At 33.7% G+C, this 26,220-nt stretch overlaps 1 protein-coding gene across 2 annotated transcripts in view; it reads right to left on the bottom strand.

Annotated features, from left to right (window-relative positions):
- Positions 1 to 26,220, bottom strand: part of AGMO (alkylglycerol monooxygenase) — a 334,118-nt gene that overhangs the window by 201,455 nt on the left and 106,443 nt on the right. For both annotated transcript variants that reach the window (XM_041727450.1, XM_041727449.1), the window contains exon 4: positions 5,923 to 6,026. In XM_041727450.1, coding sequence (XP_041583384.1) covers positions 5,923 to 6,026 — 104 coding nt within the window. The remainder of the gene's footprint in view (positions 1 to 5,922; positions 6,027 to 26,220) is intronic.

The raw sequence follows: 26,220 nt of genomic DNA on the forward strand, positions 1-26,220 counted from the left end.
AGTTACCTATTCTCTAATGTTTGGAGATATTTTAAATGAAAAATACTCAAATGAATGACAGATTTAAGTATTTCACACACCAGACTTAGCCTAGTTACCATAGCAGAATATTTGACATCCATAATATCAAATATGTGACATCATAAAACTTTTAAAAATTCTTTCATTTATGTACTATACATTTATTAAGTACTGACTGCATCAGCCAGTTTAGAGATACTCGTGAAAAATACTTTTAAAGTTTATGGGCTGGCATGAAAAGCAATAATGCAAAAAATAGATATTATAAGATAGATATGCAGGGGTTTTATAGAAAAAAAAAGAAACCTAGGCAAAGTTAGAAAGGCATGTGTAGAGAAGAAGGAATGGAGTCTTGAAGGCTATAACAATCAGGGGTAAAGAAGCAACAATTTTCCTAGCAGAGGTAACTGCATGGGCAATGACATATATCAAGACATTATGACAGAGTAGATTTAGAGAACTGAAGATTGTTAACTGAAGATGAGGTGACAATGGGAGATTGTGGAAGATGAGATTAGAGACAGAAGTGGGACAGGTTTTGACCTCCTCTGCATGTGGTAGGGAGTCTATGAAATTCCTCTCTCAAAGCTATAGAGCAATTTAGCTTGTTCAGAGCTAACATTCTGTAAAGGTAACATTGCGTAATGGATTGAGGGATTAAGAATGGAAAAATAAAGAGTTGCTGTAGAACCAATTTAAAATAGTAATTGCTGGGGGTGCCTGGGTGGCTTAGTTGATTGAATGACTCTTGGTTTTGGCTCAGGTCATGATCTGGGGTCATGGAATCGAGCACTCGCTGAGTGCAGAGTTGACTTAGGATTCTCTCTCTCTCCTTTCCCTCTGCCCCTCCTCCAGATCATGCTATCACTCTCTCTCCCTTTCAATAAACAGACAAACAAACAAGTGAAATCTTTAGGGGTGCCTGGGTGGCTCAGTGGTTGAGCATCTGCCTTTGGCTTGTGATCAATTCCCCTACAGGCTCCCTGTGGGGATCCTACTTCTCCCTCTGCCTATGTCTCTGCATCTCTCTCTGCGTCTCTCATCAATAAATGAATAAAATATTTTTAAAAATATTTAAACAGTTAATATTGTACCAGCTAGATCACTGTTCTTTATGATGCTCTAGACACCCCAGGAATCAATGACTATTGCTGCTGATTCTTTGTTTGGCTGGTTTTGGGTTTTCTAGAGTTGCTACATTTTTCATAGTGGCTCTGGGAAAATGTAGGTACTAGATGTAGTTATATTTTTTAATAAATATTTTTATAAGTTGTATATTTGTAAAAGAATTACAAAGGTAGTACAGACTTGCTACATACTCTCCATTCAGTTTCTCTTGTTAACATTATATTGTGCTGTATTGCCACAACTAAGAAACAAATTGGTACATTACTATTAATCAGACTCCACTAAATTCTACACCTTATTTAGATATCACTAGTTTTTCTCCCCTAATGTTCTTTTTCTGTTTTAGGATCCCATCCAGGACGCATTATTAGATAGTTTTTACATCTTATAGGCTCTTCTGATCTGTGACAGTTTCTTAGATGTCACTTGTGTTTCATTTGGTACTTTTGAAGAGCATTAGGTTACATATTTTGTAGAATGCCTCTCAGTTTGGGTTTGGCAAATGTCTTTTCTCATGGTTAAAGACTGGAGCTATGGGTTTTGGTGATAAATACCGCAGGGGAGAAGGGCCATTTAATAGGACATTATTATCAAGTCTTATCAAATGGTGTATGTTATCAAGATATCACTGTTAAATGTTAACTTTATCTGAGATTGTGTGTTCTAAAGTCAGCTCCCCTTGCCATTTCACCCTTTGTCTCCTTTTCTTTTTGTCTGTTTTGTTTGTTTTGATCTGAATATAGTTGACACACAATGTTACATTAGTTTCAAGTATACAACTTACTGATTTGCTAAATCTATACATTATGCTATGTTCAGCACAAGTGTAGCCACCATCTGTCCCATTACATTACTATTGGCCCTTATGCATTCTCTATTCTTAGACCAAGAGTTACTCAGTATAGTCCACAGTCACAGGGCTGGTGTAAGCACATTTTCTGGGGACAGGGAAGTATCTGTGTATGTTATCTGGAATTCTTTTGGAATTCTTTAAAGGAATTTGTCTCCTAAATATTTGTCCCCATTTATTTAGTTATTCAATCATTTATCTATATCAGTATGGACTGATTTCAAAGATATTTATTTAATGCTTCGGATATATATAACCCCACATTATGTTATATTGTTGTTCAAATTGTTCCAGATTTTGGCTTTTGGGAGTTCTCTCAAGCTGGCTCTTGTAACCCTTTGACATATTCCAGTCTGTTATTTTTGTAGCACTTCTCTAGCTATGCATTGAATATAACCTATAGCATTCAGGTATTCTATCTGAATAAAGCTGGAAGAAAATGAAATGTTAGTCCTCACACTGTTATATATAACATATCTGTGGATCTAGACACATTTTATTATTTGGAGAGACTATCCAGTTTTAATAGTTATATTAATTAAGATATGTCACAAAAGACTGAAGTAACATGCAAAACCACCTATTCCAGAGTATAGTAAATAAAACTCATTTAAAGTGTTACTCCACCCATTGCAATTCTTTTTGGTTGAGTAATGTTAAAACTAAGGTTAAAACTGGATTTTAAAAAGTGCAAAAAATATGGTTAGAAATTCTTGAAAGCTGAATTATTATTGTTAACTACTTTAAATGACAGGTCTGTCACCATAATTCTTATAGTAATATCAAAGAAAAGCACTCTGAAATTAATTTTGCTTTTCATTTTACAAATTAATTTTCTCTTCAAAGACATGTATTATTTGTTCTAAAATATACTGTTACCTTAGTAACTACCAAGTTATAAACCTTACACAGCAGTGCTAATGAAAAGAATCTTACAAAAGGCTCAAAGAAAATGAAAAAATCCTGATGGTACTCTTTGGTTTTAATGTCTAGAAAGACCTATTACAGATTGTTAACCATCACAGACACTTAAACCATCTATGCTATCTTCTAACAGAACTACAAATGCTAGACAAAAACCCAGACTGATTCACAATCTCTACCTTCCATTTCCCACACTGCAAATGCTCCTGCTCCTTCCCCTACTCCAAATTAGCAGTTTCTGATGCATTCCCAGTGCTCATTTCCTTACTCAGCATATTTTGTGTCGTTGGCAAGATGATACGAGGTTGTAAAAGGGATTTATACTGGCAATAAATAGGTGTGAACCTGCATTTTACTTAGGCTTTCACTAATCTGTAACTTTGAGTGCATTGACTTAATAGGGGGAATGGCACAAATGAAATCAGGATAAGATTATCATAAACTAGAAGTCAGATGTCTGGACTCAAATTCCAACCAGCAATGTTCATTACTGTATGATGTAGCAGGCTCCTCTGAGATTCATTTTTGTAGTTTTTAAAGGGGCTGATTTAAATATATTGTCTCCTGGTTTTCTTCTAGTTCTGAAGTCTATGATGTTCTGATAACAATTTTCATTTGATAATTCCTCAGACAACCAACTCACTACATTTGAGTTCCCTGGAGCAATTTCAAATATAGCTACATCTTTTCTTGGAGGCTTTCTCCTCCAAAATGTAAGTACTAGAGGCTTGAGTTATCTTTATGCAAAGAGAAATATATAACTCAGGAGGGAATAAAGATTTCTGAGATTACTACTTTAATCAGTCACATATCCAGCCTGTTTTGTACAGGATAATAGAAGTTTGTATTAATGAAGTTATTTCTTATGAAGGGAGGATAGTCAATATCCCTCCCCTCCATCTGGGATCTGTTTCCTTAGTTCACTAGAGCTCCAAACTAGTCTTGAGCTATGCAGCTGTGAAAGGGGTAGTATTTTCTTTCCATTGAATCATCCAGAGTTCCAGCACAAGCTATAAGGAGATGGAATATATATATATATATGAAATATATATGAAATATATATATGTGAAATATATATATGAATATATATGAAATATATATTCATATATATATATTCTTTTTTTCCACCTATGTTGCTTAGAGCATGTTATGCATTGAACTGTGTTTCCCCCAAAATTCATGTGTTGAAATCCTATCCCCTAATACCTCAAAATGTGACCTTATTTGGAAATAAAGTCCTTACAATATAATCAGTTAAGATAGTGCTCAAAATGGAGAAGGAAGGGTTGGCTTAATCCAAAATGACTGGCGTCCTTACATATAAAAAAGAGAAATCTGGACATAGACACGACACGGGGAGATCACCATGTGAAGGCTGACATTATGTTCCCAAAAGCCAAGGAACTATCAGAAACTGAAAATTTCACAGATAGGACTAGAAAAGTCCTTCCCCAGAGTCTTTAGGGCTGACCATGGCCCTCACAACAATAATTTCAGAATACTGGCTTCCAGAACTACGAGACAACACATTTCTGTTGTTCTAAGCTATACAGTTTGTGATACTTTGTCATGGTGGTCCTAGAAAATTAACGCAAGCTATAACACAGGTGTGTGGTATGTGGTATGTGGGAGAGAGGGTGGATTTCTTTTAATATCTCTTTAAACAAATGTATTTGTACTATCACTGGCTCATAGATTTGTTTTGCCTATGCTGCTGTTTGAGTTACAACACATGCCAGTGTATGTATTTTTACCTGTTATGAGGCACCTAGTATCAAACATGGGGCTTTGTCACTTATTGGCTGTGTACTTAACCTCACTGATCTTTGGTTCCCTGATAATAGTAGCACTTTATCTAATGCAGTAACACAAGTGAAAAATACTACAGAGACAAACAGAAGAGTATTTAGTGTGAGGATAAGATTGGGGATCCTACCCACAGGGTGAATGAGTTCAAATTCAACTCCACCCTTTGTTAGTTCCATGACTCAACTATGAAATCAGTTTCATCATTTTAAAATGAGGGTTGTAATAGTACCTGTGTCTTAAATTTGCCAGGAAGATCAAATAAGTTAATGCTTAAAGAGATATTAGAAGATTGGTGCACAGAACGTATTCAATAAATGATATCCACAAGTGCCCCTCAAACTATAAAAAATTAACCATACAAATGATAGATCATTATAAGTTATAGTTAATAGCATTTATACATCAATAAGTCTGACTTTCTTTTTTTTTCCTTTTTTTAAAGCAATCTCTATACCCATGAGTGCTCGAACTCATGACCTCCAAATCAAGAGCCAGATGCTCTACTGACTAAGCCAGCCAGGTACCCCAATAACTCTGACCTCTGAGCTCAATATGCCCCTAAGCAGCAGTATTTTGGACAGCTATGGAAATCTAAAGAGTGACAATCACAAATGAGGGCTATTACCGAGTGGGTCAGGTTTGCCCAATGAATCAGAAGAAACTTCAAACTAGAGGTTATTTCTGGTTTTCGTTATTCGCTCATTTCCTTGTGCAAAAATATTTTAGAGCCAAAATTTATATTGAACCTCATATGAACTGCTCTAATATGTAAATGAAAAGCAAAAAAAAAAAAAAAGTAGATTTCACTTAAGCATGCAGAAATGGGAACTAAATTTTTAAAACCTGGTTTTAAAAGTTTCAAATGAAATCTTTGTTTGCATAAATCTGAATTGAGATATTGTCCATATACCACTCTCATGTTATAGTAAATTAAAAAATTGACAATCTCTCACCTTGCTTAATACCTCAAGATTAAGTTTTTTGTTGTTTTGCTTTCTTTAGTTTTATTTTGTCAAATAAAGACTACCATTGCAAAACATTACTTGCTTCATTATGTGTCTTGCTTTATAAAAGGAGAGAAAAGCATTTTAGTAAAATATTTTCTTTAGCTTACTTGGAGGAAATAGAAACAATTGAGACTTTAAAAAATGTATTATGTTATCACGTTTATTCAATTTTATACAACTTACCCAGGAAGTATATATTTGGAGAACAGATTGTCTCAGTGCTGTGGATAAGTTATAGTCTTCAGAACTGTGGTGGGTTTGGTGTCCAGCCCACATAATATTAACCTCTGCAAAACACATAATTTGAAATGAGCCATGAGAATAAGAACAAAGCAACTCACATTTTCAGTTATGTATGCTGTTCTTAAGTGAGGAAGAAAAATCTGGAACATCTCTGAAAAACCTAGCCAATATACTTATAATTAAAATAAGCTGCTTCAGATGATTTTTGAAAACAGAGAGGGTATAAACTACAAACGAATAAGAAAATTAAAACATAGAAAATAAGTATGTACAGTGTATATGATATAATTAAATGCCTCCAGCCAGCTAAAATGATTTCCAAAATTTATACTTGCTATTATTATAATATGATAAATCATAAAAGTTGTGAGTATTGTAACAATACTGTCAATGGATAGTGATGAGTTTTCAGTATCTGATAATATATTTATAATTAAAGAGGAATAATGTCATGGGAGAAATTGGTGGATAAATATTGGAATGAAATATTACATGAAATTCCTTCCTGATGGCTTTTTAAGAAGTCTTAAAATCTATTGGAATAAAAGGCAAAGCAGAGTAATATTTGGTTCCAGGACTTAATATTTCTTTTTTATTTACAGAAATATATTAGTTAATACATATAGCTCTTCCTATACCTTACCAGAACACTATCACTCCTAAAATATTCTCATATAATTGCTGTCCATAATTATAATAAAAAAGGAAATGTAAATTGTTTATTTTCATCAAGTATTATGCAGGTTGTCTACATACTGCCTTGCAATTCATTTACATCCCAAAAGGGATAGTTGTTTTTTCTACAATAGACCACTATAATGACCTCCTAAGTAGATAGAACAAGCCCACATTTTTTCATTCTGTGCCTATTTTTAATTTCCTACCAGAATTACAGATACCACATTATAGTCTATTCAGTTAAAAGAAAATATGTTCTTAGCTAAACTAACTATATAAGTTCTTTGCTACAAATATAGGATATAGAATTAACCCTGTGATATAATCACTATAGACATGCCTGTATAGGTTAGAAATTAAATCTTTTAATTTTCCATGCATGGAGACTGAACAGTGAACTTAAGAGTGGAAATATTGGGTCTTTTATTTTTTTTTATAAGAGAGAGTGCACTGAGGGGAGCACCATAGTGGGAGGAGGAGGAAAGAGGAAGGGAAGAAGAACAGAGGGAAAGGAAGAGAAAGAATCTTAAGCAGGCTCCATGCACAGCACAGAGTCTGACATAGGGCTTGATTTAGATCTCAGGACCCTGAGATCATGACTTGAGCTAAAACAAAAGTCAGATGCTTAACAAACCGAGCCACCCAGGTGCCCCTGGTTATTTGCCTTTACAACTGCCATAAACTAGTAGTTAAAATACCTGGCACATAGTAGAATAACTTGTTAGAAGATTTGATGAAAATCATATATATATATATATATATATATATATATATATATATATATATATATATATTCCCTCCCCCTGTCAATCTGGGTGGACTTCTCTGCCATTCATTGAGGAAATGAAAACTCTTTGGACAGTCTGTGTAGGGACAAAAAGAATTTTGGTAAATAAATAATAGCTCAGATATAAGAAGGACTTAATTCTGTGAAAAGGGAAAAATTATGAACAAAATTATGAATAAAGGGCCCCATCATAAGTCATTGTTGTTAAAAGTTGTATACTTTCAAGGGGGGGCAAGTATTTTCATAAGCCATAAATTTATATATAATTTGATCCTGATTGGATGACATTTTAATTATTCCTAGTAATGACCCATTATTCCTAGTAATGACCCTATATTTTCACCCAAGCAATTAAGGAAATTGCTCTTATACAAATGAAAACTACTTTTTTTTTTGAAAACTACTTCACCAGAATGACCTCTAACTTTCCAGGTACAATCTTTGAAATAACCTAGAACCTTAATCTCTCTCTGATTCATTGACTGGTTTATACAGCTATAAATAAGAGATATACTAAGAATCCTGTGGCACTTGGTATCTTCAGATATTGTACAGAAGTTTATTAAGAGGTAATAAGTTTGTTGAATCTCCCAAATCTTTAAAATCTCCTTACAGAGTGAGACCCTCAAATAATTCAAACACCATCTTCTCTTTAGAACATACCCATTATTAAAATTTCAGAACCTATTAATTATAGACTTAAAAAAATTTGTTGCACTTTTAAGGATGTGCTTTAAAAACTCATCATAATGAATCCATATTGAGATAAGAGGGAATGAGCTAATCAAATGAGGCTCAATTAGAGAGTAATAACACATATTTAAATTACTTCCTATAACTCCTACAGAAGCTAAATGGTGGAACAAAGAATCCGCAAAGGTGGAGGTTAAAGACCTATCTCTTTAGTTGTTTTAAAAGCATTTACTTCCTATCACAAACTGTGTGTAACACAAGCCTTCGTTCAATGAAGTACAGCTGTATAAACAGGGTACAGTAACTGGATCCTACTGCCTTACTTCTGTCACTTTTCAAAACTAGGAAAAACAAGAAAAAAATATAAGATTTTTTTCCCCACTGTTTATGCATTTTACTTGAAGTAAATCATTTTCCAAGTGGTTATAAAAATGCATTTTATAGAAAACTGTTTCAATAGTTCTTTTATAAACAAAATGAAAATATAATAATAGCTCATTTACAAATATGTTCACTTTCCCTAATATTTTAATTGATCAATTATCTGTTCTAAGGAACAAAAACAAATATTAAAGAGGAAAAAATGATATTTTAAGAACAAAAGTCTATCAAATAACTAATGCAATTATAAGTTGTAGCCTATAACAATTTTATTTTTCTATAAGAGAATTACTGATTTTTACAAGCATTTGGTATGTTATTACGGCTTTTCAATGATATAGTTACAAACAGTTATGCTGTCTACCAGTATTAAAACATATATTTGCAGAAGTGTATTTTATTAATACATTGACTAATCATTCAATTTGGTCAAAATTAAATGTAATATATGTGTTTGTGTGTGTTATATTGTTGAGTTTGTTAACTGTTTCTATATTTTTTTAAAACTGAAGTACATCTTACAGGCAATGAAACTTATTCCTTTAAGTAGTGGGTAATATGAGTTTTTACCAAACAAATATAAGTGCCTAATCATAATTAAGATACTGAATAGTTTTGACCAACCAAAAAAATTTTCATTGTACTTTGTGGTTGTGGCAAGTAGAATTAAACATGGCTCCCTGTTCAGATGATGAGTTTCTGGAACTGATAATGTAATGGGATGAAACTCTTGGGACCTTGGAGGTGAGGATGTTTTGAATGTAGCAGAAAAATGAATCACTGGGATCCAGAGGATTGCCTATGGAGGTAGCTTCTAAGATGGCCCCCAATGATTCCTGCCCTTGTAGGATGTTCATCTCTTGTGTACTCCCTCTTTTCGATCGTAGGCTAGATTTAATAATTCCCGTCCAATGAATATAATTTTGGCAAAGGTGATGGGATGTCATTTCTGATATCAGGTTGTAAAAAAAGGCTTAAGTCTTGGGTACTCTCTCATACTCTCATATGCTCTGAGGAAAGTTAGCTGCCATGTTGTGAACTGCCTTTTGGAAAAGCATATATAGTAGGGAATTAGGAGAGGCCTCAAGTTAACCGGTGAGGAACTAAGCATCTCAGATCAATCTACAAGGAACTGAATCCTGCCAACAACCATGTAAGTGAGTTTGGAAGCAGATCTTCTCCTAGCTGATCCTTCATATAACACTGCAGCTAGCAGACAGCTTAACTACTTAACTACAACCTCATGAAAGATCATGAGCCAGAAGCACTCAACAAAGCTGTGCCCAGATTCCAGACCCACAGAGACTGTGAGATAAACCACTAATGTGTTACAAAGGAGTATATAATATAGTAGTCAATCCTCTTTGGCCTCATTCTCCCAGTATCTTGCATCCAATGATTTGAATTCTTTCCTATAGTTTTGCCTTTTTGAGAATGCCGTATAAATGAATTATGGTATTTAGCCTTTTGAGTCTGGTTTCTTTCACTTAGCATAATGCATTGCAGATTTCTCCATTTTGCTATATTTATCAGTAGTTTCTTCCTTTTTTTTTTTTTTTTTTTTTTTTTTGCCAAATAGTATTCCATTTCCATGGTCACATCACACTTACTGTTTTGTTTTTATTCATTCAGTAGCTGGAGAACATTTTAGTTGCTTCCAGTTTGGGGAAATTACAAATAAAGCACCTATAAACATTCTCATATAGTTTTTCTCTGAACATAAGTTTCATTTCACTTGGACAAATACCTAGGAGTGAGATTACTGAGCTGTATGGTATTTTTACATTTAGCTTATAAAGAAATACTCAAACCATTTCCCAAAATGGCTGTGCCTTTTTGTATTATCACAAGGATTGTATGAGAGTTACATTTGCTCCACATTTCTGGCAACACTTGACATTATTAATTTTATTTTTAATTCATTTATTTCATAGCATTTTAATATCTATGTAATTGTGTCACTTTGAAGTTTTAATTTTCATTGACATAATGGCTAATGACTATGATAATCTTTCCATGTAGTCATTTGCCATCTGTATATGTCCTTTGAACTATTTATTCAAAATTTGTGCCCATGTTTTAATTGAGTTGTTTTCTTATTTTTGAGCTTTCAGAATCTTATATAATCTTCATACAAGTCCTTTATTAGATATGTGATTTGCAAACATTTTCTCCTTGACTCTTCATTTTTTAAGAGTCTTATGATGAAAAAAGTCTTAATTTTTTTTTTCTTTTTGTGTAACATGTTTTATTTAGTATTCTTACAGAATACACAAAATAAGTACTAGGATAACCCAAACCTAACACCATATATATAGCGATTGATATATTTTTTTTCTTCTCTATAGGAAAGCACAAGAAGAAGACAGAAGTATTATGAGTCTCAAGAAATTCTGAATGAAATAAAAAGTTCTCCACAACAAGCCAGCAGTATACAATTCCCAAATTCATTTTATGAACCCTATCAAGATTTTACCAGTCCAGATATATTCAATAATTCAAGATCTTCCTCTTGGTATACATATACTTCTACAACTGGTTTGGAGGTCACAGACTTTACTCTTAGTGAAGAGACAAAGGCAGACATGTATTATTATGGCTTCATCATTCTTTTTCTTTTGACTTTAGTATGTCTTGCTTTATATTTTCTCTGAAGAGCTCAAATAAAATCCTTTTGATAATTTTTAAAGTTGCCAGTTCTTCACAGAAATGTTACATTCTTATTTCAGGATTTCCTCCCAGACATTTTCAAGGTAATTGGCTTGCTGCAATATGGGCATTCACCAAATATGATGTTAAAACTCTGTCTACTAGTCAGCTTTTACACACAATATAAATACTTGAGAGTTTTATTAAAGGATATTTTTAACATATATATAACAAATAACAGTGTTACTTTGGGGAAAATTTTCAGAATGATAAGAAATTTGTGTCTGGAAGCTAACAAAGTCTATGTGTGTTATATATCTAAAATGTATCTAAATAAATATTTTGTCTAAATAAGTGTCTTGTCTCTATGGATGGATAGAATAACCCTGTAGGTTAATCTGAGCCATAAACATAGGTCTACAAGAAGTTTTAACAGGTACAGGATAGCTATTTAATCTTCATTAGTGGACAGGCCAGAAAGTCTTGGGGCATCTTTGGGGAGTGATGATGTTGCCGTCTCTCATAATTTGGAAAGCCCTCAAGTTATGAAGGCAGAAATGTAAGAGGCATATTTGTAAAATGTTAGTGATGCTTGGCACCAAGAAAGGGGTGATAGTAACACCTTATGCAACATTAGTATTTATGTTGACTATGGAACATGAGAACTGCAAAGAGTCTCACAGAACTGTTTAGTTTAATTTTTTAATTTTATTAATAATAAAAATGAGGGGACTCCTGGGTGGCTCAGCGGTTGAGCGTTTGCCTTTGGCCCGGGGTGTGATCCTGGAGTCCTGGGTTTGAGTCCCACATGGGGCTCCCTGCATGGAGCCTGCTTCTCTCTCTGCATATGTCTTTGTCTCTCTCTCTCTCTCTCTCTCTCTCTCTCTCTCTGTATCTCATGAATAAATAAATAAAATCGTTTAAAATTTTGTAAAAATGAAATTGAGAGAGTGAAGGGAAAAATTGTTTCACTAAAGGAAAGAATTTTTTTCCTTCTCTTTCAGCAGCGATTTATTTAATATATTCACATCCTTCTTGGATTTTTTTTTCTCTTTCAGAAATGGTACTTGGGTCCAAGTTTTCTCTGGGTCTTAGATGATAATTTCCAGTAAATTAAGGATATTAAGGAGTTCAATGTGCACTATTAAATGCTGACATTGAATAGGGAAAACTACCTATTCCCTTTGACAAGAAATCTAACACTATAAACCACTGAACTTCTCCTTTTTAAAAATGAAAACAATCGTCACTTTGAATTTGAATATGCCAGATATAAGCGAATCTTTCAAAAGTTTGTACAATCTCTTCCCAACAGATAAGCAGGATTGATAAATTATTTCAAGAAATTTATTGAGTTAAGCAAACAGAAAGTAAAAGATTCAAGCTATTAAACTAAAGTCTAATCGGAAAATATTATAGCCAGTGAATAACAATGAACATACTCCCACTTACCTTCCTATTCTCTACTCATTGAATGAATTACCAGCATCATCAATTTTATCAACACAACTTCATGCTCTTGCTATAGCAGCAAATGAAATTGTGATGATAAAATTGATGACAATATAAATTCATTCATTGAGACTAATATTTGTTGTATCTTATTCTAATCTGTCCTTTGCCTAATTAATAAAAATACAAATTACTAAGTATATCTAAAAATGTCAAATCAATGAGGAAAAATGAGCAAGTTGGCTGGACCTCCACAATTCTTGATCAACACGTTTGCATATATCGAGACGTTCAGCATCACAGGAACTGTTCATATATAGAATTGACCAGATTTTTCTCTTCTTATCTGAATGTTTGGCAACATGTAGATACTAAATTATTTCTTTAGAGGAACTAACTTTATGGCACTAAAATTGTCACAAACACTAAATAGTCATTCTAAACTTTCTAGGAATCACAACTTCAATATATTTTTAAAAATTTATATTCAAATGGAAGCTTTTAAATTCAATCATGTAAGTTTTTAGAATGAGCGTTCTCGATTTCTGTGTTTATATTCTTTTAAAATTTAAACAAAGCAAAAAATGCAGATATAGTTTTTCAGTATGAAGTAAAAAATAATCCATTAGGATTTATATTATTTTTCCAATCTAAACTTCTTTTCTATACAATGCATAAGCAAAAATGTAAAACTTATTATTGAGTTATTTGAATAAAACAGTAAAATTAATCAAAATCATATTGATAAGTGTGTTATTACGACTTACCATATTCACTTGGATTACAAATGAGAAATATAATTTTAAAATTTTAGAATTTTCATATGCCCACATTTATGTCAGTTGTATTCCTTTAACGCCATTTGGGAAGGTCTAAAAATTAAGATTAAACCTAATAAGATTACATTTAAATTGTAAATTTTTAAAAATAAAGACTTATTTAGCACTACTCTATCAAATCTCTACTATGTACAAATATTTGTTTAGGTATTCTAATATAAAAAAAAAACAAAATAGAAAAAAATTCCTCAAAGAAACTACAGCCAAAAAGAAATTTTTAATAAGGTATAGAAAGAACTGACTGGTCCAGGAAAGTTTTATGTACCTTAAGATAAATATAATTCTGTATGAAGTGCATATGTTCTGCATCACTTTGTAGTCAATATTCTATAAAAACTTCTTAAAGATTATTATAACCAGGGCTTCTGTAGAACTTAAGAAGATAGTACCTTCCCTCCTTTTAAGTGACTGACCACTTTCCTAACTTCCTTTATTGTCTATTCTCAAAATTTCCTGGAAATGAGATTTCACAGTATCTCATGCAATTCAGCTTTTGATCATTGCATATTTGACTCAATGGTTAGAATAGTCAGAAAAGTCCCTCCCTCTTTTTACCCAAAGTTATATACATTAATAATATCAACAGCAATAATTATAAACACATATTAACATATACCAGGCAATATTTAAACACATCACACGTACTAATTCATATGTTACTCACAACTACATTAGAAGATAGTAATTGCATGGGTTCCATTTTATAGAGGAAGAAATGGAGATACAATGAGATCTAATAATTTGCCTAAGGTGAGTAATTATTATTATTAGTTAATAATTTTGTTATCAGTTGCAGAAACTATATTTTTTACCCCCACTACCCCTCAGTGGGTGTTGTGATTCTCAGTGATGCAGTGGGAGTAGAAATATTGTAAATGATCTCAGGATGAGGTAAAAAGCAGCTGTACCTCCTCCACTCTCTCTGTTCCTCTTCAACTGCAAACAACATATAAAATATTCAGCAGAGGATGCTGGTGCCCTGGGTTCTGTATGCAAAGACAAATGAAAGATGGAAGGATCTTGGATGTCTGAATGATAGCACGGAGTAGGGTCCCCTCACTTACCCATATTTAACCAGAATGTGAGTGAGAAATCCTTATTGCATTAAATCACTGGGATTTGTGACAAGTCAGTGAACTAATTCTCCTACATTCCCACTAGTAACTTTTGCTCCTAATACATGTGAATGTGATATGGTAACCATTAATGTCAGTGACCTTACTACAAACTATGTTCTCCATCACCCAGTTCTTCCTACCGACTCATTTCTACAGGGAAAGTACTTCATAGCATACTGAGGAAACTGGTTCCTATGCTTCTAAATGCAACCTCCAACTAGCGCAGCTCAAGGTAACAGTTTATTATCACTAAACTTCCAAAATGACTACTTAAAAGTGATGGTTATAGAAAATCCAAAACATTTCCTCTGGGTTTTCCCACTCTTTCCTCTGCTACCTTGAGTCATTCCTAACTTCATTCTGATGACTTTACTGTCTATTCTGTTACAAGATTATATCCAGGGTTTCCTGAAAGTAATGCTATAAATAACACAGCTTGATTTCAATGTATCTTCTTTCTCTAAGCTCCATCATTTTCCATTTATATTCCTCTACTCCTAGTTGGTTTGTATATAGATATTGATCAAGACTAAGTGACCACCTAGATATGTTGAGTTCAAACTTATACTTCCTGGGGCCTAGGCCATGGACTGAGTAATCTGCTACAGAATCCTGACTTATATCACTTCTGACACATGGAAAGAGCTCTTCCTCAGTAGAAAAGATAAAATTAAACTAAAATTCTTGGTGGTATACATACTGAAATTTCCAGAAATATAATAGGTCAATGAAGAGATATTTTTGGCTAAGAGAGATTCCCATACCTTTCAATCATGTGGAAAATTAGCCATGTCCATAAGGACACTATCCCTAACTGAAAATGTTGGCAGACTTAGATAAAAATCATTTGAGCAAAAGTTAACAGTATTATATTTCAAAATAACCACAAATTTGACAATGCTTAAGTCTCATAAAAATTACTTATCCATTGAATAAAACCAAACTCTAGTGCTAGAGGGTCCCGGTTGTCAGGAACCACATAAAAGTCATGATTTGGGTTTTGGTAAAGTTAGTGATTTTTATTATGAGAGTCTTAAAATTTATTCCAAAAAAAAGGCACACAACTTCATAGATTAAAAACAAGGAATTTTCCAGAGTATTTAATGATGTATATTTGGCATTCATAATAACCCAACCAGTAAAATCAGGGGTCAGAAATCATGGGAGAAGCGTTTTCTTTACGTCAATAGAGTTAGCTAGGTTTAGCATGCACTCTGTGACACTCCTGTGCCCCATGCTTGCCTGTTGTGAGACACAATGAGCTTTTGCTGTATTGTGTATGGAACAATGATTTTTTAAATTATTTATTTATTTATTTATTTATTTATTTATTTATTTATTTATTCATGAGAGAGAGAGAGAGAGAGAGGCAGAGACACAGGCAGAGGGAGAAGCAGGCTCCATGCAGGGAGCCCGACGTGGGACTCGATACCGGGTCTCCAGGATCACGTCCTGGGCTGAAGGTGGCGCTAAACTGCTGAGCCATCCAGGCTGCCCTGGAACAATTTATTAATTGTTAATTAATTGTATTAATTAACTGTCCTGATTTATTAATTTGTCTCCACAGGTCACAGAATCTAAGAACAAATAACCTCCAAAGTTAGAAAAGAGAGCAACATAAGGAAGTGAATAGGAAAGCAAAACAACCAGGAGTTTGTCAGGAAGACAGGGATCAAGGAAAAATGGCATTGAAACCACGAGTTAGAAAGTGGTTGCAATCTGTCTTCATTCTCTCTTTGATAAACCTCATGAGTAAATTACCTGTCAACAACAACAAAAACTTACCAGTATCTCTCTGCCAATAATAAGAGCTTACTATTGATCTTAAAAATCATCGTCACATTTTGAAACTAATTTTTACTGTGTCATAGCAAATGAGTATGGTTTTTATGTCAGAAACTTTCAATATCACTGGATAAATGAGAAATACTATGGTGTCCAATGAAGGTGCCACATTGAATCAGAACTGAAGGTCCCAATTAAACAAGTCAGTGTATCCTTTGTGAATAATGTCATTCTGACTTAGATTAGCATTGTTACTGGTTTTTGAGGGCATTGTCTATATTTGATAGATTTCATTTTGTACATTGGGAACTGTTGTTCCTCACTCTGTTATTACCACTTGCTGACACAGCTTACAACTGAATGTTGTTACTTTGATGAGTTATTTTGCCCTTTCCTCCTCTCCTTCAAAGTACTCCTTAAATCTGAACGCATGTCTCATTTAAGAGGGAGAATGCCAAGGACTACCTTGTCTTACTGCTACTGGAGAAAGAGGTTTATGTAATATTCTTTGACCTTTGGGCATTGAAAGATGAAAGTGGCTATGTGGGAACATATGCTGTACTATTCTAACGGGGTAACCCCCTAGTCTACCCGTTGGATTCCCCAAATATGACCCTCTTGCTATATGACTTTCAAACCAAAATGCCATTTCCTAACTGAATTCATTGTTTTCTGCCCATAATTCCTGTTTCTGATCTTGTAATATGACTATTGTACCTTGTAATATGACTATTGTACATTTGATCATGCCTTTTTCTCCCTGCCATTTCCAGTGAGATTCCACTATTGGCTTCCCATCAATCTACTATATCACCTCCTTCCTTCTTTCATAACCCATGCCTGCTTTCCTAGACTGAGGCCCCAGTGTCTCAATACAATAAAGAAATATAATAGGGATGCCTGGGTGGCTCAGTGATTAAAGTGTCTGCGTTCAGTTTAGGGCGTGATTCTGGGGTCCCAGGATTGGGTCCCACATTGGGCTTCCTGCAGGGAGCCTGCTTCTCCCTCTGACGGTGTCTCTGCCTCTCTCTCTCTCTCTCTCTCTCTCCTCTGTGTGTGTGTGTGTGTGTGTGTGTGTGTGTGTGTCTCATGGATAAATAGAATCTTTTTAAAAAAGAAATATTATATTCACTGTGACATCTATGTGTAAGATATGCTACCCTTAGATTATTCACAATGTAGTGTAAGGGTCAGCATTAATTTATGGGCCAAATCCAGCCCACAGCCTGCTTTGTACAGCCAACAAAATAAGAGTTGTTTTTACGTATTTGTAATGATTAATGTAAAATCAGAAGAGTAAGTTTGTTATAACAAAAAAATGAAAAATTATGTAGCCTCCCTCTCCTCTTTCCTGTATACTCTCCATTCTCAGCATTTTCACAATCCTCTGTTTGTAAAACCTGTCAAAATATTCTTAATCTCTCAAGGACCACTACCTATGTCATCTTCTAGCCCTCCTGGCCACAATTATTACAAAATCTTTATTATTTCTAGGCATCTAACATCACAAATACTCTACTATTTTGCATTCTTTTCTATATTATGGGTTTCTTAATGAGATTAATTTGTCCATCTTTGTATTTTCTACAGCACCTCATCGTCTTTGCAATAGTAGACAACAATATATTTTTCTTGATTCAAACCGGGTTTATCAAAAATTGGCTCATTTGAGTAGTAGTCACTATCAAGTCACACTGTTTTATTTGCTAAATAATATGTATTTTCACTAGTGAAATCAATGCTTTTTAAAGTTTCCCTTTCCCTTTACACTGATACCTTCTCCCTAATTTCAATCATAACCAAACAGTCCACTTTGTAAAACATGATTCTTGGACCTTCCATTTCTTTAATTTGTTTTTATCTCAAATATCTTAAAAGAGCAGTTTCTTTACATCCTTACCTCCCATTCATTAAGCTCATTCTGAATATCACTTATTTATCTCCAAAATCCTTATTGTCTCCTTCCTTGTCAAAACTGAAGACCTCTTTTAGGTGTCATTTTATTTGAACTTTCTGAAACATCCGACCACTGCATCTGTCTTGAAAACCTCTTCCTTTGCATTCCTTTCCCCTTGCTCTCATTTCTCCTCTTTCTTTTTTCAGGCCAGGAGTATTTCCCTGACCTCTTCCCTTTACTTACATATTTAAAGGGACTAACTCATTTTTCTTTGCTCCTTGCACTTGCTGTTTTTCATGCTGTGCTGTTACCTGAAATTACTTCAAATCATTGCTTATCCAAAAGTTGATGACTTTGAAATACTTTAGTCTATGGGTCTCTTTTGACTTCTGAGTCTGAATTCCTTTGGGGAGGGGTGGAATTCCATACATATTATGCTTTGAATTTATTTCATTGTCTTGCTTTCCATCCCCTATTGTCCTTTTCCTTCTTAATGGTGTCACCATCATCTTGGCCACACAAGCAAGGGAGACAATAACCCAGGAAAACTTTGAAGCAGATCTCAGTGCCTTTTTGTATCCTTCTGACCTCTCTTTAGATAATTATGCAGGGCTTAGCAAATATTCAGGACAAAAATCAATATGTCTTTATAAATAAATTTTTAAAATAACTGCACATAAGCTTGTGATGTTTTCTTCTAATACACAGCAACAAACAGGCCTAGGAGTTGGTTTTATTACTCAAAGGAACATTCATACATGTGAGAAAATATGAAGAAAAAATGTTGAATGGCAAAGGTAACACAAAAAACATTATTACTTGTGAAGGTCAATAATAAAATCTAAGATATTCTTTTTTCAGATTTGACACCTTAGAAAAATTATAGGAAAAAAAAAATAAAAAAAAAAAAAAAAAGAAAAATTATAGGAGAGAGCACATGAAGAAACCAAAAAAAAAACCAAAAAAAAAAAACCAAAAAAAAAAACAAAAAACAAAAAAACAAAAAGCAAAAAAAAAAACTGTATTTGATGCAGTCAGATTCTTAATAAGGTAGCTTTCATACTAAAGGACATTCTCTTTTAGCCCTTTAGTATATATTAAATATTATCATTTGGTGTTTTGCTGCCCCTTTGGTCCTGAAGTGAAAATACCAAACTTGGAGCCCATTCATCTATAATGAGGGCTGTTTTTCTATTTCTTAACTATTTGCAGAATGTTCCTCTAGAGCTACCCCACTTGCTCATAATTAAGCTTACCCCTCCACAAAATTAATCTCCACTTGAAGATATATAATTTTGCTACACTCTTGAGTCTGGGAGAATATGAATGTGATATATCATTTTGTCATTTTCTTTTCAGAAGCTTCAAGCAATAAAAACAAAAACAAATAAATGATATAGCTACACAAAACTCTGAATATTTTTAGATCCCACAATAGAAAACCAAAAAGTGATTGAAACACATAGGACTATCCACAGAGTTCTCTTGTAGTATTATTCAACCTGTTAGTAAAATCCACAGGAAGTCAATCAAAGCTTGCATGCATCCCCTTTCTCCCTCTTTTCTGTTATTCCAAATATTTGTGGTTGTACTGTGAACTCGTCTTAATCTCACTGGTCAAATAAAAAAAAAACATATTTATTATTGAAAATATTGCTCTTTTCTAAAAGTAGTATTCTATTTAAATATAATTTCAAAAACATTATTAGAAATACTTTATGATGTCATTAATATCAGAAACTTATTTTAAAGTTATTCTGCATGCAATGAAGATCATTTAAATTGGTTAAAGAGGACATGAATCAAAATATTATCTAAGTCTACAACTCATATTAGACATTTCTCAGTAGAGCCTAGTGCCTGTGAGTCTACAGCAATTTGCCTTGATCTCTGATCTTTGCCGTGCATTGTAAATTTGAGCAGCAACAAATCTATTAGGTAACACAACAAATTAGTATAGGTCAAAACAATGATCTTAACACATTTCTCCTAGTAATTCTCTCTTTCCTTGTGACCAGCTTGTCTGAAACCTTGCCAAATGACCAAAAAAAAAAAAAAAAAAAAAAAAAAATCTCCTAGCATTGCAGAGTTGCATTAAATGATTTCCTATAATGATGTCACGTTTGATGCTACAGACCATGTGAAACAGATTAACTGTGACCAAATTAGTATTCCTTTGTAAGGCCAGCTGATGTGCACATGTAAAACATGCAACCCATACTTTGAGATGCAATTAAATGATTCTCAAACATTACACCATCAATAATTCCAACCTCATAAATATCTACCTTATAGAGATTTCTTTTTTATTTGTTTCTTAAAACAACCAACATGACAACGTAAGTAATTTCGATGTATTTTCATCCTTGAGAAACTTACTAGGAAAATGCTTTGGTGGCCTTTTTTTTTTTTTTTTTTTTTTTTTGGTTGGATAATGCCTCACTTGTTCTTTTTAAAGAGTTCTTATATTCATGTGTTCTCGGCTGTCTTTAGGAAAGATTGATGTCTGGTGTCACTGCTAGGAAGTGCAAACTGTTCAGCCTCACTGCAATCTATGTCCTCATCCTCTTGCTCCACAGGATACCACATACTTTGGCAGCCAGCATTCAGAAGGGAAGTGCTTTAATGGCAATAAGTGATGCCAATGAAACCTTTCCCACAATGCTCAAAACTTAGTGGTTGGAGGCTGAGGCACTAATGGTAGGACAAAAGAGGATAAATGGGTAAGTTAACCAACAGGTTCTTATGCTATTTATCTAACCAATGCTGAGAGAGATTTAAAATTTCCTCTACCAGAAAACTGTTCACCAAAAATTTCAGCTTAATGATAGCCTGGTAGTATCTGGATCTGTTTAACAATGTCTTGACCCTCTTTTTCCAGACATAAGAACTTAGTGATCAATTGTGTTAATAATAACAATTGTCAGTGTGCTTTTTTAGAAGTTATTTCCACAGTATAACATGTTCCAGCTATACCTCCACCCCTATGGAGAGTAGAGCAATAGGAGGGAACACTTGCAATGTAAGTAAAATGAAAGGAATTTATATAAGATGACATAAAACAGGTGTTAAAGAAACACTGAGCTCCTTACTGGGGGAAAAATGTGATACTATGGAAGCAAGACATTCAGAAGCTGCATGATCGTGGCAATGCCATTTAGAGTTCCCAATGTTCCCATCAATATGAGCAAGTTAAGGTATTGCTTTTCATGAAGAAGAATGTGGCTACATTCACAATATCAAGCAGGACTAGAATGTGAGTTTTTCTTTTTCACAGGTGGAGTTGGATTCTGATTGAGTTAAATAAGTTACTCATTTGATTGCTTTAAGTTACAAATTAGTCAAAGCCACCAAATCCAGTGAAACCAACTAACCTCATGGTGATTTGACCTACCACCTAGGTCTTATTATATTCATTCTTTAAGCAAATGACCTACTTCTTTGACCCATTCAATGAAATAAACATTGAATATTTTGCAAGTAAAACCATTAACCATAAGATCTTAAATTGATCCTAACAGCCATGAGTGATTTCTCTAGTAAGTTTAAGTTATGTTATGTTTTGGCTTTCTTTCTTTTCTTTTCTTTCTTTCTTTTTTCTTTTTTTTTTTTTTTTTTTTTTTTTAGTTTTTAGTTTTTAGTTTTTGCCTAGGTCACTGCCAAGACTTTTTCAAATGTGAGTAAAATTCTATCAGGTCTTTATGCTGTTTTTGAGTTAGGGACACCAGAAAGGAACCATTTTTAAAAGGAGTGGGGGAGACAGGGGAAATAAAGACAAAAAAAAAGTTTATTGCAAGTAGTTGTGAAGAGAGGTAAAAGTAGTTAGGAAGAGAAGTAAGAAACATACATTGAAGAACAAAAATCTTTAGAGGGCTAGGCATATTTTGAAGATTATATTTGCTAACCTTAATAATGAGTTAACTCTTAGTTCTTCCTATTTTAAAGAAGAGGAAATTGAGGAAAACTCAATATTTATTTATTCATGAGAGACACACAACAGAGAGAGAGAGACAGAGACACAGGCAGAAGGAGAAGCAGGCTCCATGCAGGGAGTCCGACATGGGTCTTGATTCCAGGTCTCCAGGATCACACCCTGGACCGAAGGCGGCGCTAAACCGCCGAGCCCCCCGGGGCTGCCCAAGGAAAAGCTTTTCAAGATCATAGGTACAAAGTGGCAGAGCCAGGATTTAAACTTAGATCATTTTGGTCTCAGATCCCATACTCTTTCCTGAAGTCTGAAATTGGTAAATATGCCGCTCTGCATGAGATAGAATGTCCAGGTGAGTGATGCATAGTGCCTGCTCTGAAAAAGTGTTCTTTAGATGGAGAAGATGAAGACATTCATGTGGAAAAAAAAATGGGAAATAGGAAACTACTAGTGCCAGATTAGTTGTGCAAACATTGCTTATAATGGAGATCAGAGAAAGAAAAATATAGCTGGGGCCAGATTGGTCAGATTAAAACATCAGAAAAGGCTAGGGTTGAAACTGCCTGAATGTTAAAATAATAATTTCCTAAAAGGCTGGTGTTTAATGCATTAAGAGAATAACTTTCTCTATTAAAAATACATATAAACAATGCAAAATAATTGTTACAGTGCTTTCCTTTAAAACAAATTCAAAACGTGGACATTGAGATTAACTTTACTGATGTATATTTTTTACTTTTACAAAGTACTACTGGGTTCAAAAAAAGGTGAAAAACGACTTAGTTTAAAATAGTGTTTGACTTAAAAGTTAAGTAATATTTAGCAACTCATTTCATGTGCATTTTTAGGAACTATTACTAACGCTCAAAGTGAAGTCTACAAAATATAAACTATTTAATAATGTTCCATTTAAGGAAGGAAAATGGAATTCAAATATCACTTGAATAAAAAAGGACCCCTTAACACTTCATCACATCTTAAAATCCCCTTTACTCAAATTTTACAGCAAATAGTTTTAAGACCCAGACACTTAAATGAATTTTTGCTCAACTCTTTTTCCAACTTAATTTATATAATCAGGAAACTTAATTTTTCTTTAAAAAGAACCAGAAATTTTAGTAAAACATCATAAATATTCTCTAATGTATCAGCTGAACACTTTAAATTTCTACTTCAGTTAATTAAATTTACTAAAAATACTAGTTTTTGCTCAAAATATCTGTGCTGCTTTCTTTAAAATTTCACCAAAAGTATTTATTTAAATGTATTTTTTATTTTTTATTTTATTTTTTTTTAATTTTTATTTATTTATGATAGTCACAGAGAGAGAGAGAGAGAGAGGCAGAGACACAGGCAGAGGGAGAAGCAGGCTCCATGCACCGGGAGCCCGATGTGAGATTCAATCCTGGGTCTCCAGGATCGCGCCCTGGGCCAAAGGCAGGCGCCAAACCGCTGCGCCACCCAGGGATCCCTAAATGTATTTTTTAAAAGAAAGAAAGAAAGAAAGAAAGAAAGAAAGAAAGAAAGAAAGAAAGAAAGTCCTTTTGTGGATTTCGAAGTGAATATTTAGATAAATGATGGGACCCCTTGATGGCTCAGTGGGTGAGCGCCTGCCTTTGGCCCAGGGCATGATCCTGGAGTCCCAGAATCGAGTCCCACACTCCCTGCATGGAGCCTTATTCTCCCTCTGCCTATGTATCTGCCTCTCTCTCTCTCTCTCTCTCTCTCTCTCTCTCTATGTTTCTCATGAATAAATAAATAAAATATTTTTAAAAATATTTACATAAATGAGATTGTTAATCTTGGTTACTCTATTCACAACCATATACACACACACACTCTCTCTCTCTCTCTCACACACACACACACACACATACACACAAAGCAAATACAGTATCTGATATTATCATCAATAAATTAAACTATTTCTCTATACCTTTTTAGTAATGAAATGTGCTCTTACCAATAAAATGAACATGAATATATGTTACTTCCTTTGGTTTTACTGAAAGGTCTGTTGCTGGCTGATACACTCTTTTAATAGAACCAACTCTTTTGGCAAATTTCTTACTTTTATTTGAAATAGATGCTTAGGAATCAAAACATAAAATACTGACAAGAAAAATTAAACAAATGCTATTATGTGTTATTTTGGAAGGGGCAAAATAAAATTAGAACTGTAATAAAGAAAAAAAAGTTCTTTAATAGATAACGTTAACTGTTATGTTATTCAATTAAAATGTTTTATTTCAGTGAGAAATGAAGCTAAATATGTCAGGAATATTGTCTAGCATCATACTTTACTAAAGCAAAATAAATTTCAGCAGAGGATATTTTAGTCAAACCTCTCATCTCTTTTCATCTAGAATTTTAGCTGGGCTTTTGTAGCCTGTTTGTTAGGGAAAGCAAGCAATTCTTTAGAGGATTATACATATTTTTTAATGGTAAATAAACCCTATGTGATATAAAATTATTTTCACCATAATGGAAACTATAAATTTCAGAGAAGACAATGTTTATAATGTATTGCCTATATTTTAAAAAGGTTAGAGTAATTCACATAATCTTCCTAAAATAGGTGATGAGGAGTTGTGGATACTGGTTAATTGAGAAATGCAACTTATGATATGAATTATCAGTTTTCAAAAATTTAGAGTTGACATAGGCCACATGAAACAATATTGAAATAATTAAATGTTTCTCTCTTGTTGCAGGAAGTTCCTTCCTCCCTTCCTTCCTTCCTTCCTTCCTTCCTTCCTTCCTTCCCTCCTTCTTCCCCAGGGACCTCCTAGGGACCTCCTCCTGTGTAACCACTGACCTCTTGGAGCTATATTCTTAGGGATGATTAAAAGGGAATATTTTCATTTTCAAAGACGGTTTGTGGACAGAGTAACACTCTAATCTAGAATGAAGAAATAAAGATGTTTCTAATAATGCAAAAGGCACAAGTTTTTATTTTTTCAATTTTTTAAAGATTTTATTTATTTAATCATGATAGACAGAGAGAGAGAGAGAGAGAGGCAGAGACACGGGCAGAAGGAGAAGCAGGCACCATGCCGGGAGCCCGATGCGGGACTCGATCCCGGGACCCCAGGATCGCGCCCCGGGCCAAAGGCAGGCGCTAAACCGCTGAGCCACCCAGGGACCCCCAAGGCACAAGATTTTAAAGGCCTTGAGTTCTAGTATAAACTAACACAAGTCATTGCATTTATTTTATTATAATATGTATATATTCAAATATACATAATATTCATACATACATAGTGTATATATTCAGTTTCTTCATTAGACACATAATGGTATTTTGGAAAATGTTTGTAGAAATGCATTGTATCAATAGGACTTCCTATTCAGTTGCACAAACACTCTCATGCCTAGGAATAGGCTGGCTCCTATTTGGTATGGAATAGTTGCTCCAATGATATTAGCCAGTAAAATTTTATTTCTTTGAGAAACTGAAAATCTGAATAAGGGAAAAAGGAGAGAGAAGAAAGAAGAAAAGAAAGAAGAAAGAAGAAAGAAAGAAAGAAAGAAAGAAAGAAAGAAAGAAAGAAAGAAAGAAAGAAAAGAGAGAAGGAAAGAAAGAAGAAAGGAAGGAAATAAAGAAGAGAAAGAAAAAAGAGATGTAACTGAATAGTAACAAGTATTAAATCTTATAAAGTTATTATAGTGTTATTATCTAAGAATTCATCATGGCTCTTAATTTTTCACTATGTTAAAGATTAATATCCTACTTAATTTTATAAATGGATCTCATACTTTTACTGTATCAGAAACAAAAGTTAAATTATGTCTCTTTTCATTTGATGTATATTCCAATTTACATAAAACTTGTATGAAATATCATCTTCTTTTCTTCTTCCAGTCATTAAATATTCTGGTTCACCAGCTCCTTATCTCACCTGGATGATAGTTCTAGGGTATTCTTATTTCTTAATATACCTTCTTCTCATGTGCTTTTTTGGAGTGTCTATATAGCATATGTGTGCCACCTAGGCTCTGCACTTGTTTCTTTATTCTTCTTGCTGCAG

The sequence above is a fragment of the Vulpes lagopus genome, chromosome 13, assembly GCF_018345385.1.
Source record: "Vulpes lagopus strain Blue_001 chromosome 13, ASM1834538v1, whole genome shotgun sequence".
Taxonomy (NCBI): Eukaryota; Metazoa; Chordata; class Mammalia; order Carnivora; family Canidae; genus Vulpes; species Vulpes lagopus.